The sequence below is a fragment of the Molothrus ater genome, chromosome 4, assembly GCF_012460135.2.
Source record: "Molothrus ater isolate BHLD 08-10-18 breed brown headed cowbird chromosome 4, BPBGC_Mater_1.1, whole genome shotgun sequence".
Taxonomy (NCBI): Eukaryota; Metazoa; Chordata; class Aves; order Passeriformes; family Icteridae; genus Molothrus; species Molothrus ater.
Genome location: NC_050481.2, coordinates 30,805,746 through 30,820,448, shown reverse-complemented (window position 1 = coordinate 30,820,448; position 14,703 = coordinate 30,805,746). Strand labels below are relative to the sequence as shown.

General features: G+C 38.0%; 1 protein-coding gene across 1 annotated transcript in view; it reads right to left on the bottom strand.

The window, feature by feature from the left end:
• Positions 1-12,895: 12,895 nt before the first annotated feature.
• Positions 12,896-14,703, bottom strand: part of GUCY1B1 (guanylate cyclase 1 soluble subunit beta 1) — a 42,037-nt gene continuing 40,229 nt past the window's right edge. Inside the window, exon 14 of the mRNA XM_036382004.1 lies at positions 12,896-14,210. Within this exon, the coding sequence (XP_036237897.1) occupies positions 14,187-14,210 (24 nt within the window). The 3' untranslated portion in view covers positions 12,896-14,186. The remainder of the gene's footprint in view (positions 14,211-14,703) is intronic.

Here is a 14,703-nt window from a genome sequence, read left to right as displayed (position 1 = left end):
ACAGGGCATCCAAGTGGATGGCAAGTGGGCAAACATGGGTCAAGTTCAGTGTTTAATGCCATGAAAGATGATAATAAAGGCTTCATCTAAGTCTTACTAAATATGAGTCAGTGTAAGAATTTTGTGGCTTTGGTACTGATTCAGGCTTCTCCTGAACATTTACTTCAGTATTCAGAAAAGCTTCTGTGGTTTCCTGCATCTGTTTGGGCATATAGAGCAGTAGTGGTTTAGTCTCATGTTTTTTTAAGAAGACTGCAGTGATTAAATAAAGTAATAAGTGTATTTACTGAAGAGCCAAGTCCTTAAGGTCAGATATAAATAATGACAATGTTCCCATTTGGCCATCATTGGCAACTTCCATTGCAACTTTATTGCTGAAGCTTCCCTTCAGCATAAGCCCTAGGATTTGCAATTCAGGAAACACAGGAAAAGTTTTTGCTACCTAGAAAGAGATGCCTTGATTTTTGTCCTCTAACCTTTTTTCTCAACTCTTATTTATTGGTCACTCCACTTCTGCTGGGACTTTCCCCCCTCACTGTTACCAAGCACAGGCACATTTGACTCAGCACCCCTATAAAAAGTTGTTGTAACCCCACTGTTCAAAGTGTGCATTAGCCAACACAGAGGAAGAATGGAAAGAACAGAGCAAACATACTGCAAAATTTCTCCAAAGACTTCTCCCAGCCTCAAACAGTTTCTAACTGTGGAATTCTTGAGCCAAAAGAAATTATAGGTTTGGAAGTAGGAACCAGGTATTATCTGACTTATGGAAAAAAAGAAAAGCAGGGTAAAGTTTAAACATAGTAATCAAGCACACCTTGTATTTCAGAGATCAAAGTGTTTTGTAGCTATCAATCACAATGATTTGTTTTGTTTACTTCTATTAATAAGAGCTGAATAAAATAACATTAGTATTGTAAGGACTAAAGAAAACAAAACTGGTATTGTTTCTGTCCAAAGGTTCACGTGAAATGAAGCACAGAACATTCTAAAAAATCAGCCAAAAAAGCACCAGTTCCCAGAAAGAGAACGTACTGAAATCTTTGCTTTGTTTAACAAGACTAAAATGACTTTTGCTTACTCCACTGACTTTGGACAAGGACAGCTGAAATCACAGCTTGGTTACAAATTCTTTTAACATACGTGGCAGAAGGAGTTCTGAAGAAAGCACAAAGGCTTGTTTTGCCCAAGGTCAAGTGACAGACTTGGATGGTATTTTGTTCAGCAATGATTTGTGATAAGATTATATAAAGCAACTGATTCCCCAGCACAGCTAAATTTAGCAAGTATGCTGTGCAGCAGAGCAGAAGTAAGGGTACTTTTGTATTTTGATGTATGACTACTCCTCTATTATGGTAATAGGATTTTAAAAAGTGTTAAAGAAATGTCTGGCTTTACTGACTGGGTGACAATGTCATATCTGTAATGACAGCAGAAGCAGGGTAATTTAACAGTTGGAACAGATCATCTCCTAGTTTAGCATTACTTTGTCATTTATTTATTCAGTTTTCCTTTTCACAAGTGCACATCCATGCTCCAAGTAAACATACTGGCAAGCTTTTCCCATAGCAATTGATTCTAAAATGGTAGTCCTAAGAATGAAATTAGTTTATATGATTGGGAAAGCTCCCTTAAGCTTCTCTCAAGTCTTTTTCTAATGTGCAACAAGAGAATTTTGTAAAAAAAAATAAAAATACATTTTAAAGTGCATTCTGTAGAAGTCATTAAACTTTAATGCTGTAGAGAATCTCACACTGTCGCATATATTTTCTGAAGAACAGAGGAAGGCAATTTATGTGGATAATGAGTTACGTGGATAATGACCTGTGTTTGGGAACTCTGTATTTTATAGTGTGGCATTCACTTATGAGTTTTATAAGCATTTTTCATAGAGTTTGTTATACACAGTGTATTATTTATACATAGTATTCATTTTAACCCCTGGTCAGTGTCAGAGCTCCTGGTACAAGGAAGACAGACTTCATACTATCAGGGAACTTGCCATGAGAGAATGGGGTGGGGGAAAGTTGGAGGTAGCTAAAGACACGAATCACAGCTTTTGACAAGCTTCTTTAGCTCATTTCCCTTCTTCTAGCTGTCTCACAATACTGCTATTGCAACGTATATGGCAGATATCCCTAAAGGAGTGCCAGAAAGTAGGGAATTATTCAAGAAATAATTTCATTTTTCCCCAAAGAGTTCAGGAAACAGGTTTGGCACTTGCTTATTTGGCACAGCAAAATGTAGAATGTACAGAATGGCCTGTACAGAAGGATTTGGAGCAGACTCTCATGGTGTAGATGAATTCACTGCAACATTTCACCAGTAGATGCCCCACTTACCTTAGGCTGCTGTTCACAAGGCTCCTCTTGCACAGTTGATTTCTCAGCGCTTCTTAGAGAATTTCTCAGAGTAAGTGAAGTCATATTGTTTCCCTCTGGTTAATGATGTATCAGCTGGGGAAATATTTCAAAGGAGCTCCTGACAAACCTGCCATTATTTAGACCTGCCATTATTTCAGAGACATCATCTTTGCAGCACTATGTTTAGATTGATTTCTGAGGAAAACAAACAAACAAACAAAAGTGTATAGCCATCCCCATTCTGCATCAAAATAAGCTACCAAAGCACTTCTTAAGGAGCTTATACAGGCCAGCTGATGTAACGTTGTTTAAGAAAGTGTTGGTTAAGGTAAAATAATTGTCCTCACCAACTGTTTTAAGCTGAAACTATGGGGGGGGGGAGGGGCGAAGTATTTCCCTATATAATCACTCAAGTTTGAAGGTAGCTAGCTGTGCCTAAACCCTAGCCCAAATATGAGTATATGAGTGTTTGCACTGTGTGTGAATCTGGTGCTGGCAAAACTTGAGAAAAGAACTCTTCCTCACCTGAGCAGTACCTCATGGCAGCACGAAACAGCCAAGTTTCTTACAAATAAACATTGCCTCACAGTTGCTCAGTATTTTGGAAATCCAAACATGATCATGCAATTCTAAAAACTCCCAGACCAACAGAAACCATATTGTTTCACTCACACTGTCTCTCAAAGTATGAAGTGTTTCCAGAACTTCATACTTCTGTACACAGAAGTGAGTCTCCCTTATTAGGCTATAAACATTAGTACATCTTGTCATACTAACTGTATCCACAGTTAAAGACATTTTTGTGTTGGCAGTCAGTGTGCTTAATAAACTCAGGATACAGGAAATATTTCCAATTTAGTACCATATTAATTATTTGTGCAATGTTGAAACATGACAGGGTTATAAATGATAAATTCTGTATGGCGAGGTACCTGCAGACCCAGGGTTAGCATCACATCTTGTTCATGTTGCTTTTGGCCATCCTGCATTGTTAACCCTCTTGCACTCCATCCCTTTATCCAGCAGGAGATGCTCACCTCTGTTCACTCCTCACTAAAAGCATCACCACAAGAAGGAAAGCTTCTTTAGAACACAAAACCTTCCAAATGGCTCTTCCCACTACACACACAATTGATGTTTAAACAGGGAACACCCACGCATCACTTGTCTCAGGACAGAAATGTCCAAGGTGGTGGAGTTTTGTGGTTTTTTGAGTATTTTTAGCATCTTTTGGGATCAGGACTACTTCCACAAAACTAGGAGAAAGAGGTTCACACATACAGCTATTCTTTCCCGTGTGAAATTCTAGAACACTTCTATCTCCAGAGAAGAATGTCATTTTGCAACAGGAAGCCTGGTTAAATGCATATCTAGTTTTGCCTTGCTAATTCTTGGGGGTTACTTTCAAAGAAATAACCCTGAGCTTTAGAAAATTTAGTACCACTTCCAGTACACTCCAAGGTCCTTAATGGAAAGGCTGATAGCCCATATTATAATTGTTAGTATTTCTGCCTATTTTGTGACACTCAAAGCCACTCTCCCCTTAGCCAGTCATTTTGAGTTAAAGAGATGAACACTAAATAAACACAGGTTGTGTCCCTTGTGGATATCAATCTCAGCACAGCACTGAGTTCCCTTATCTACTTCTACCTATTTAAGAACTTGGCAAACAGGTGTGCAAGGCAGGACTGATGATTACACACTTGACCATTCCTGATGTACCACTGACACACTGTGAATCAGCTGAAGATAAGAAATAGGAACAGTTACAACAAGGAATGCTCTCATGCACAAGCTGTAAAAAATGTGGGTTTGTCAGGGCTGCACACATACCACAGAACATGCAAAAACAGTTCATTAAAAATGAAAATTTTCTTCTGGTGTTTTTCAACTGAACCCAAATGCCTCCCACAACAATGACTCATTTCTTATGCAGTTTCCGTAACTGATACTCCCAATAACTTTAGCTAAGAATTGTAATATTACCCTTTTGCCTGGGGTAACCAACAGGTCTTTGTCTACAGTAGCTACAAAGAGAACATCAAAACTTAGAAGGCCTACTGTGAATCCTCCCTAATAGGACTAGCCCAGGAATATCTTCCTGTTGGTCACCTGGCCTGCTACATGTTTAATCCTGAATCACACCTAAACATTTCTAGCCCCATTGCATAGGACTCATATTACTTGCTACACACTTTGATCCAGAGTTCAGGAGAAATTTTCCAACCTTAAAATGCCAACAACTTCAGACCATTCCCATGTAAATATACTGTTCACTTATAGACTGTGCATGCTCTAGTCTGGAAGTGCTGCATCACATCTTCATCTTCTCCTGCAATCTGAATAAATGGAATTTTCTGGGGTTGTTTTACTCCAAACATCTAAGCAATGTATGAATAAAAATGGCAAACAATTTCCTACATGAAACAAACCAGGTATGAGAAAAAAAGCCCTGTTTAACTGGAGAAACATCACAAAAGTCTGTTTTAAAACTAATTATAAGAAGCTGCTCACTGTTTAAACATGGAAGTCAAGCAAACAGTAACAAGTAGGAGGAAAAAATTCTTTAAAGGCCATACTGTTACTAAGAGACCTACATAATTCTAAAAAAAATACCTGAGAGAAGTGAAGTCATTAAGTGCATTACAGCACCAGATTTTAGAGAATTCATTTGTCCTGAAGCGTAAGTTGCTCCTTGTAATTTTTTTTCCAGTATTCCAGTTCAGACAAGGACTCTGCTGTATGAAGTACCTCAGAGACCCTGTTCCAAAGGTCCTTCAGCTTTAGAAAACTGTAAGGCATCTGGTTTGCTCCTCAATTCAAAGCAGCTGTGTGTTTGGGAAGCCACCTTACATGGTCAGATAAGAAAGTGTGGTTAGGCAGGCAATGGTAACTACCTTTTCTCTCATTCTTACTTCTTGCACAGAAAACTTAAATGTCTCAAAACAAATGGCCTTAATAGCAAGCAGAGAACAGCAAGAGCACTGTCATGTGATAGACATGACTTTTCCTGAGCCTCCCTTGTGAAGGCAAAGAGGTTTTGCACCTGATGTATGAAGAAGGGTGGAGAAACAATGCTTTTGAGTTATGTGGACAGAACAACTTCCTGTCACCCAGTTGTTTTGATGACATTTTTGGGTTTGCTCCAGAAAATACTCACCCACATAAGCTCTGCTGGTGACACTAGCAAATACTGCATTATGAGAGTTATATCTATATTTGGAAACGATCTATTCATTCTTTATTGCTGACACATGGCTGAATTCTCACTGGCTGGCATTGCCAGTTTCTGCAGACTCCATGGGAGGTTTTTAGTACAATAAGCCAATAAGAAACTACTGCCAGAAAACTCTGTCTGGAAATCAAGAACATTATTAGCAAATTAGTAATGGTATTTAATTCCAAAGATGCATCCAAGGGTGAAAACCATCTCTTTAGGGAAGAGGAAGGAGTAGGGTCCAATTGAAGAAGAGAGTATTCCTCATGATGGTACAGTTCCTATCTCTGAGGAAAATCAGGAGGGCTGAGGATCCAAACAGTTGCTGTGCTAAGGGAAACACTGGATTTTTGCTTTCTCAACCTCTGTGTCTTTCATAATGCCAAACAGGAAATAAACCTTCTAAAGGTATAATCTTCTACTGAATTTGCACTCAGCAATGGAATTAAGCTCTTCAACTCCATTAATTAACCCCTACATAAAACACTCATCACATTCTCACAATGTAAAGTCAACAAATATAGTTCTGAATTCAACTGCATAATTCTGACATTTTTGCCTTAATAAAGAATATAAACAAGTCCACAAACTGATCAGTAATTTACATGATATCAAGACCAGATCCAGGATGCCCTGTAAGGAAAATATGCAACTGCTACTTACCAATATGAATGTCATTAACAAAAAACTATGCAATAGTGGTTAGCTAGCAAAATTCTCTGGGATTACATCAAAGTCAAAGTTTGACTACTTTTTTTTTCAGTCTCCTTGTCTTGATTTATAAATACTATGTTACTCAAAAGCTTTCTACCTTCAAATAATCAGCAGAAAGAAGTTGAGGGTTAATTTCTGAGATTGTTCAGCAATCAGCTGAACAGAATGGCTCTCCTGCTGAGAAAGCTACGAGTGGAATGGATTTCTATCATGTATTCTGAATGCATGCATTTGTTTTTGTATGACTAAGAGCAAGGTTGATGAAATAAAGCATATACAGGACTTGGTAATTAAAATGAATGCACAGTTCACATGCATCAATAGATGAGTATTTGCCCTAAGGAGGTGAAGGACAGCAGAACAGAAAACAGATGGCATTATCAGATCCATAAACCAAAACAATTCTTTTGGCCATGCTTACAGAATCTGTTAGTGCCCAAATTCTGTCTCTCTTTTTTCTTGTTAAAAGTGGAAAAGGAGCAGCATTGCTTGGTACTGTTGTTGCTTTGGATGCTGATGGAAGATAAAGTCCTCAGCAAGGACTTGGGCCTCCAGCAGCTTGCCCAGGTCTCCTGCACCCACAGAGCAACACTGCCTCTGCTCCAGGGCAAGGCAGGTGCATCCCAAATGCTGCTGCTTGTGCAAGTGTCCAGAAAATGAAAGCCCAAATGAGGCCTGGTGCTCAGGAAGCAACAAGTCTCCTTTTCTTCACCCTCCTGATTATCTGCTCCACTTGCCTCTGTAGGAAGGAAAGAAGCAGAGTTGAAAAAGCCATGGCAGTGCTTAAAGTTATTGCCTGACTAATCTGTGTGCTGGTGGGTGGGGACAATTCCTTTCATAGCCTAATTTCCCACTCAGAATCCTGTTCCACTGATTACTACTAATTTTTTTTGCACCAAGCTGTGCACTGATGGAATTCACCCACTTGCAGATCAGCCAGAATAAAGCTTTTTGTTTTTCCACAAGCAGGTAGCTTTCCTGCTTGTTTATTTTTAGGAGCAGGAGATGTTCCAACCTGACCTAGTGACTGCAATTAGTAACTCTAATGACCTGTGGATGTTTTCAAGCACTTGACTGAGCAAGTAAAACAACTCTGATAAATAAAGCAACCCAAAGTTCAAATCTGCATAACTGAGATGCATAGAAGGGGAAATGTTGCAGAAACAGATGAGGGAAAGAAGAAAAGACTTTAACATCAGTCCTTCCAGTTTGTCCACATCCTCATAATTAACAATGGAAGTAGTTTGAAGGCTGCAGAACTGCAGAACAGAATAAAAGCAGATGCAGGGAATTTTGGCATACTCCAGGTATAAGCAACAGCCTGGAAATAATATATTAGTTCTTCCCGATTTGCAAGTATTTTTCATTCCTGTCTTCAATTCAGAGACACTTTCAGTAGCACTTGTCTCAACAGAAATTTTCCTGTGTATTTACCAGAGAGCTATAGAGAAAATGAACATAAGGTACAAAAAGAGATGTGTAAAATGGACTACTCTGCAGCAGGAGTGATACTGTTGGTCAGCAGGAAGTCCTAGCAGAAAAGTGAGCACTCTACAACAGAAGCCACTCCTGAAGTGCTGATGAGCTTTTTCAAGCACTTAATTAATTGACCAGATACATTTTTTTTTGCAGCAGTGTTACACTTGCCATGGGCCTTCACATTCATGGGGCAATAAAATCAGTAATGCAAACAGAAATGCCCCAAAAATCTTTGTATGAGAAACTACATATGAATGATGAATTTGAATGTTTAGAAAGACCTGTCAGTCTTTGTATACCTGTGGTATCTTTGCTTTGTAATTCTTAATGGTTTCAACAAACTATCTCTTCAAATATGACCTCCTATGATGGAGCAACCTTTAGTTGTTTCTAGGATGCTTTCCTTCTACGAGCCTTATGTAAATGTAGCTACAGGAATGCTGAGTGCTGCTTGGGCAAAGTTGAACTTCTTTTCTTGAACTGAAGAAACAACACTGTTGTTACATAATCCTTACCAAAATGTTACCAAAGGTGTGTGCCATTGTAACAATGTCTTAGGTTAGATGTTGGAATATTATATCTTCATTTAAAATTGTAGTTTATGTTACCTGCTTTTACACATGAGAGATGTTACTATTCAAAGTACTGACACATCCATCAGAGACAAAACATCTGATTTGTGTATTCCTGAACTAAAATGTAATGAGCTACATGATCTATGGGTTTTGGGTAGCATCAATAGCACCAGTAATAAATGAAACAACCACAAATATTGGACTGACTTTTGAAGTCCAAAGCAGAGTCAGCAGTCAAGAAGGAAAAGGAGTTTGATTTTCTTCAGGGTGCCAGGGGCAGTCAAGGGTAAGGTGAAAATTTAGCACTTAGTAAAAACAAAACCAATGAACTAAAAGGATGGACAGTGTTCCTTGACAGCTATGCAGCATGGTTTGGAAAATAAGGTTCAAGTGAAAATTGAGATTGAGTCTCTCATAAAGATAGAAATGTTATCACTAACCCCAGCCCTTTTGCCCAGACAGCCTCTCCTTTCAGACTTATAAAATGAGCAATGGAAAGAAGCAATTGCTTTCAAAATAAATACTTATCTGTATAAAGAAATTGATCTTTCTTTTTTTCCAGTGATGAAAGCAAAACAGCAGTTATTTCCATGGTCTTCCTTTGGAGAATTGAGAACCTCAGGAAAGCAAGTTCTTCCAACAGCTGCTGACTTTAGAATTTGCAGTCTGTACACCACTCATGATACTCTATGCAAGAGTGTGCAGCACTCAAATGTGTGTCTGTGTATATACACATGCATCTATAAAGCCTGAAGGGTAAGATGACGTGGAAAAGGCTGTGTGAAAAGGCATGAATCCTTATTTTGTGGGCAAGTTTCTTATCCTCTAGATCATTACAAAATTGACCAGAAACACATACATAATGTGACAGAAAGTGAGGCTTGGATTTCTTGTACAGGTAGTTGAAGCTCTGAATGCTTCACTATGCCCTCTGTGGAAAAAGAATACTTACATTTCAATCTCCTTATATGAGTTTGTTGGGTTTTTTTTAAATAGATTGTTTCTGAACACAGAAACATCCTATTTATGTGTAGGAAAGCTTATATTTATTAAGTTGACTTGCACAAAATATCTGGATAAATAACAAGGCGTAACAAGCTGTCTTTTCTTTCCAGGAACCTTAGACCCAGTGTTTAGGACTTGTAAGAAATAGATGTGCATTTCTTCACCTAATACACTGCATATTTCAGTGTGATTTATGAAGATGGTTTATTTTTCATATACTTCATTAGAGCACTGGGCTCATACTAACACAGGGCTGAAGGCAGCAATACTGAAAGACTTTTACTCCTTATCTGAAAACTATGGCCTTGTCGTTTTTGTGGGAGGTATTATTTGGTTTTATTTTTAAACAAAGGCTCAAGGGCAATTGGCTTAATTGGTCTCCAGTTCAGGATTATGATTAACACCAGCTAGGAACTGTGAACATTTTTAGCCTTTTGCTGGGGCTCAGCTAAGTTCTGTCATTTTAATCACAAGTCACTTTTTAGAGCACTAGACAGGACAGCACATTTATGAAAGTGTAAAATCAGTTGTTAAAGGCTAGAATGACCCTGACAAGCTACAATACAAAAAGGCACACGGGTTTCCTGCCAGAGCTGCCTTGCATATGAACAGATAGATCCTCGGCCCACAAAATTGCTGCCCTTGAAAGCACAGCTGCTCTGTGGTGTTGAATCTGTATTAGATAATCACCTCTGGAAAACAATGCCTATGTGAGTGCTGATATGGGGAACAGTCTGGAACAAAACCCTTATAAACAGAGATCCCACATCTTCATCCCAGAATAATAATCACAATATTGTTTTCACATTCCACTCTTGTAATTATCTCCAAAACAGTTATATTGGCAAAAAGACCCGTTGATTGTGATGAAACTGAACATTAGCTTTTTCCTGTTAATAACAAAGAATTAATTGGTAGAGACAGCATGTGTTGTTGCAGTTTTTCCAAAGTCTCACCCCAAGTCAGACAGACAGTAGAAAAAAACTCAGTGCCATGTATATGTGCAGCTATAGATTGGGGAATGGAACCTCTTTTTAGTTCTTTTTTTGTTTTGTTCTGGTTTTGGGGGTTTTTGTTGTTTTTGTGGTTTTGGGGTTTTTTTGCAGTTACATTAGCACAGCTCTGTTTACTGGCTTATTACTTGCTCCCCCTCCCATGGTCAGGTCAGTGCATGAAATAGCAAGAGTTTCAGACTGTCTCCAGGAAAGAAAGGATCTTGTTATAGTGAAAAACAAAGTCTTGTTAAAATAAAACAGGACTATAAGTCCAATCACTTCCCTTTACTTAGGCTATGATAAGCCAACACAGTGACTGGCAAAGTTAATTTATACTTGCCCAAAAGATTCCATTTGTACCAGTATGCTGACTGCCTGGAGAACATAAATACTAAATTCTCTTCAAGTTCTCACAGTGCTAGAATCTCATGACCTGACTTTTTTTTTTTTTTAATAATATTTGATGGCTCTAGAAATGCATGGAATAACCATTTTACAGTTTGTGACAATACAGTAAAGTGTTGACCTGTCTACATGGTGAATGAAAAACCACATTTTTAGGATACAGATGCCTCAGACCTTGCTATGGCTCCATGGAGAGAGGTGTTGCTGACAAGGCCATAGACACTGCAGAGTACAAGAATGTACATTGTAGTGCACAACTGCCTGCAGCACACTCATTGATTAGCTTTAGATTTTACTAGAGGTTTGTTCAAAGCAAAGGCTCTGGGGCCTCCAGCAGCACCCATTCATATCAGATCCTAGCACATTCCTTCCTGTTTCCTTCTTGTGCCTGTGATTGTCTTTCAAAAGTGAGCTTGGAACCAACCAGATGTGATTTGCACTACCATCTCAAACACTGCAACCAAGTCATTAAAAAAAAATCTCACATAACCTTATCAGTTTTGTCTTCATGTGTCCCTCCTAGAGGATTGCCTTTACAGAGAATCCTGGTTTGGAAAACAACTCTTAAGACCATTGAGTCCAACTGTTAACTTAGCACTGCTGTGTTCACTGTTAAACCACATTCCCAAGTGCTGCCTCTATTTGCCTTTTGAACACTTCCAGGGATGGTGATTCCTTGGGCAGCCCATTCCAGTGCCTGACTACCCTTTCACTAAAAACATTTTTGTGGTAATCCTGTAAGCAGATATCCAAATGAGCATCTCATCCGTTGTTTATCATTCTGTTTTAAAAAGAAATCAAACATGAAGTTATGTCTCCAGAGGTTGTTCCTACCAAGGACTGACCCAGCAGTTTGGAAGCCAGCTGCAGTGCCCACTTGAAGACAGGAGTAGAGTCACAGAGTCCCCTGCATAGCCAAAGCACAAACACCACTGAAAATCAATTTCCCTTGCCTGTCTGATTTCACAGGAATGCATAAGATCCAGGAGATTCTAAACAACTAAGCATTCCATAATTTGCAATTTCATGGCTGATCTCCCCTTTTTTCTCCTTGTTCCAGTTTTTCTTTTTTAAACAAAAAATACCAGAATAAAATACATTTATAAAGACCTTTGAAACAGACTTTGATGATTACTCTGCCTCATGTTTCAGCTAGAGAGCTTCTATTGAAAAAGCAAATCATTATAGTTAAATAAAAGAGGCAGTAGAACACACATAAAAGAACTAAATACCTTCAGAAGTGTTTAACTGTTAGCTGAGAGTAATATTTAACCAAACTGTAAATTTAGTAGTTGAATGCAGCATTTAAGTGGAGACCAGTTTTAGTAACAGAAGTGGGTAAGTGCCTAAACTGTACTGAGATAAAAAGCTCTTACATGAACACAATATGAGCTATTATTCTATGCTTTAAGAAACTGGTTATGTTACAAAGTAGCCTAATGGGAGCTTTAATATTTTGAAATCATTAAGAAGATACAATATAAACCCAGAGCATTATTTAAGTTTTTCTGGCATGCCATCTTCCACCAGCTTGAAGTGTGATACAGAACTTCAGTTTCTTCAGAACCATTTGCATATGAATTATATCAATACACAACCACAGCTGTCACAAACTCCAAGTCTTTCAAAGTCACCATAAAGTTTTTGTAAGCTTGAACAACTTGATCAGTCCACATTGCTGCTGTGGACCTGTCTGAGAGAGGGCAACCTCTGATGATGTCTTGGGGTGTGTTGCTGTCCAGCAGTGAGATGATGGGGAAGAAAATATGAGGTTTCCTCCCTTCCTTTCCCATTCCTAAAGCTTGGGTCACTAATGTACATCCTGCTCAAAGCATACAGCTACTAATGTTTGATTGTTAAATATTGCCCAAGGGTTTCAAAGGAAGGTTTTATACATTTTTGTCACTTCATCTACTATTTTTGAAGCATTAACCTCAACATTTTGAACACTACTTTAATATGAGGATGTGATCCATTACCCTGAATATGTGAGACACTTGGACATTTGCAAACATTGGAACAATGCCTCAACAATTTATTTAAATATGAACTGCAAATTATTTAATGGAGAAAATACTTTTTTTTGTATCAAGCAACGAAATAAAGTTTTCTACCAAAAGAAAATCACAAGATTTCTAGAAGTCCATGGAAAAAATAATTTATTGCAATTTCTTTTGCACATTAACATGAAACATTTATACATATATATTCTGTGCTAATAAGATATACTAGATATAGACAATTTTTATACACAAAGTAATTGCACTATTCTATTTTATAATGCAAATATTCAGAAATGATCAGTCAGATAAGAACAGATACTATTCACATAAAAATGCACAATATATTAAAGTGAGGAAGGTCTATGCATCTGACAACTTGTTCACTTTTACTAACTGTATTGGCTGATGAAACACACTATGACCCTTTCCAAGCTTTACATCCCTAAATTATGTCATGATTCCTAGAATATTACCAGGTCCTCTCAAGGAATAAAATAAGATCATTTCTGAAATTAGAGAGACCACACCAAAAGGCAACTGTATCAACCATGTCCCAGCAGCATGCCTTCCAACTCCATGGGCTACATCAGATGAGAATCAATGCACTACGAGTGGTCTAAAAATTGTCCAGCAATCTATTACTAATATGACAATTTAATTTAGTTTATATAAATCAATGAGAAACACATTGCAAGTGAACAGTATTTCAGTAGAAGTACATTGGCACATGCTTCAAATGGCAGTATCAGAAAAACAGCTGCCCCCTTCCAATACAGAAGATGTTTATAGTGTCCACAAAGAGAAAATGCAGGATGATATCAAATGAGAAACCTTTTTCTAACCAGGCATTTACAGAGCATCAAATATTATTCACAAAATGAATGAGAAGCATGGTAATAGCAGAACTAAATGTGATACCATATATGCAATAATTTTCCTAATGCTGTTTTAGGTTTTTTTAAAATATCATTCCTTAGGTTCATTGTCCTGCCTATCAACTGAAATATCTATCTTTCAAGAAATGTCATCAATTCACATAACCACAGTACTTCAGAGATGAAGATGAAGATGTGAAGCATCAGATTGAAGTGGTTAGCTGTGGCGTGCATACTACATGGTTTCATTCAACATTTTCTGGTGGTAGGAATGGTCACGTGACTGACATGCAAAAATGCATATCAAAAAAAGGAAAGCTTGAAATACATGCTCATAGCAAAGGTATAACAGTACCAACAATAAGGACAAAAAATTAGCAAGCAAGCCTGGAGAAAAATGGTATGACTTGAGGAGTAGGGCAAAAGACAATGGTACTGCACATGGCAATGGGAGATACAATGTAAAAGAACATCCATAACATAACCTTACTGCCTGGCACCCTACTTGGAGACAGTATTGCACCCTATTCAGCGTCCTCTTCCTCTTCCCTCAGCTCAGAAAGCATCTTGCTTTGTTTCCTTGAGAGCATGGAAGCAGAATTTGAGAAGTAAGGAATTTTCTTTGAAGCAACAACATGGTGGGTTAATGCAGTGACAAAATACATTTTACAACTTGCAACCAGTATCAGTAAATAGTAAAAACGAAAGAAAACCAAAAAGCATAGGTAGTGCATGTATTTCTTTCATATATATTGTATGTAGGAATGAAACAATTCCTACATGTCCTGGTGAACTACCAGCTCTGCCTGAAATATTTCAATTTGTTCCCACCAGTAATGTGGGAACAGGGCAGAAGAGAGAGATATAAAAAACTGGAGAGGGAGTAAAATTGCAGTCATACATCTGAGGTTCTTGGCAAGATTTATTTTTTACAACAAATCTGTTTCTCGAGAGAGAAACTTCAGTTGAACCTCAAAATAATGAAGACTAATAATTAATTTTATGCAAACAAGCAGATGCAAAGTGAATAATTGGTCACAGTTGCTTTGTTGTATGTGTATTTCTGATGCAA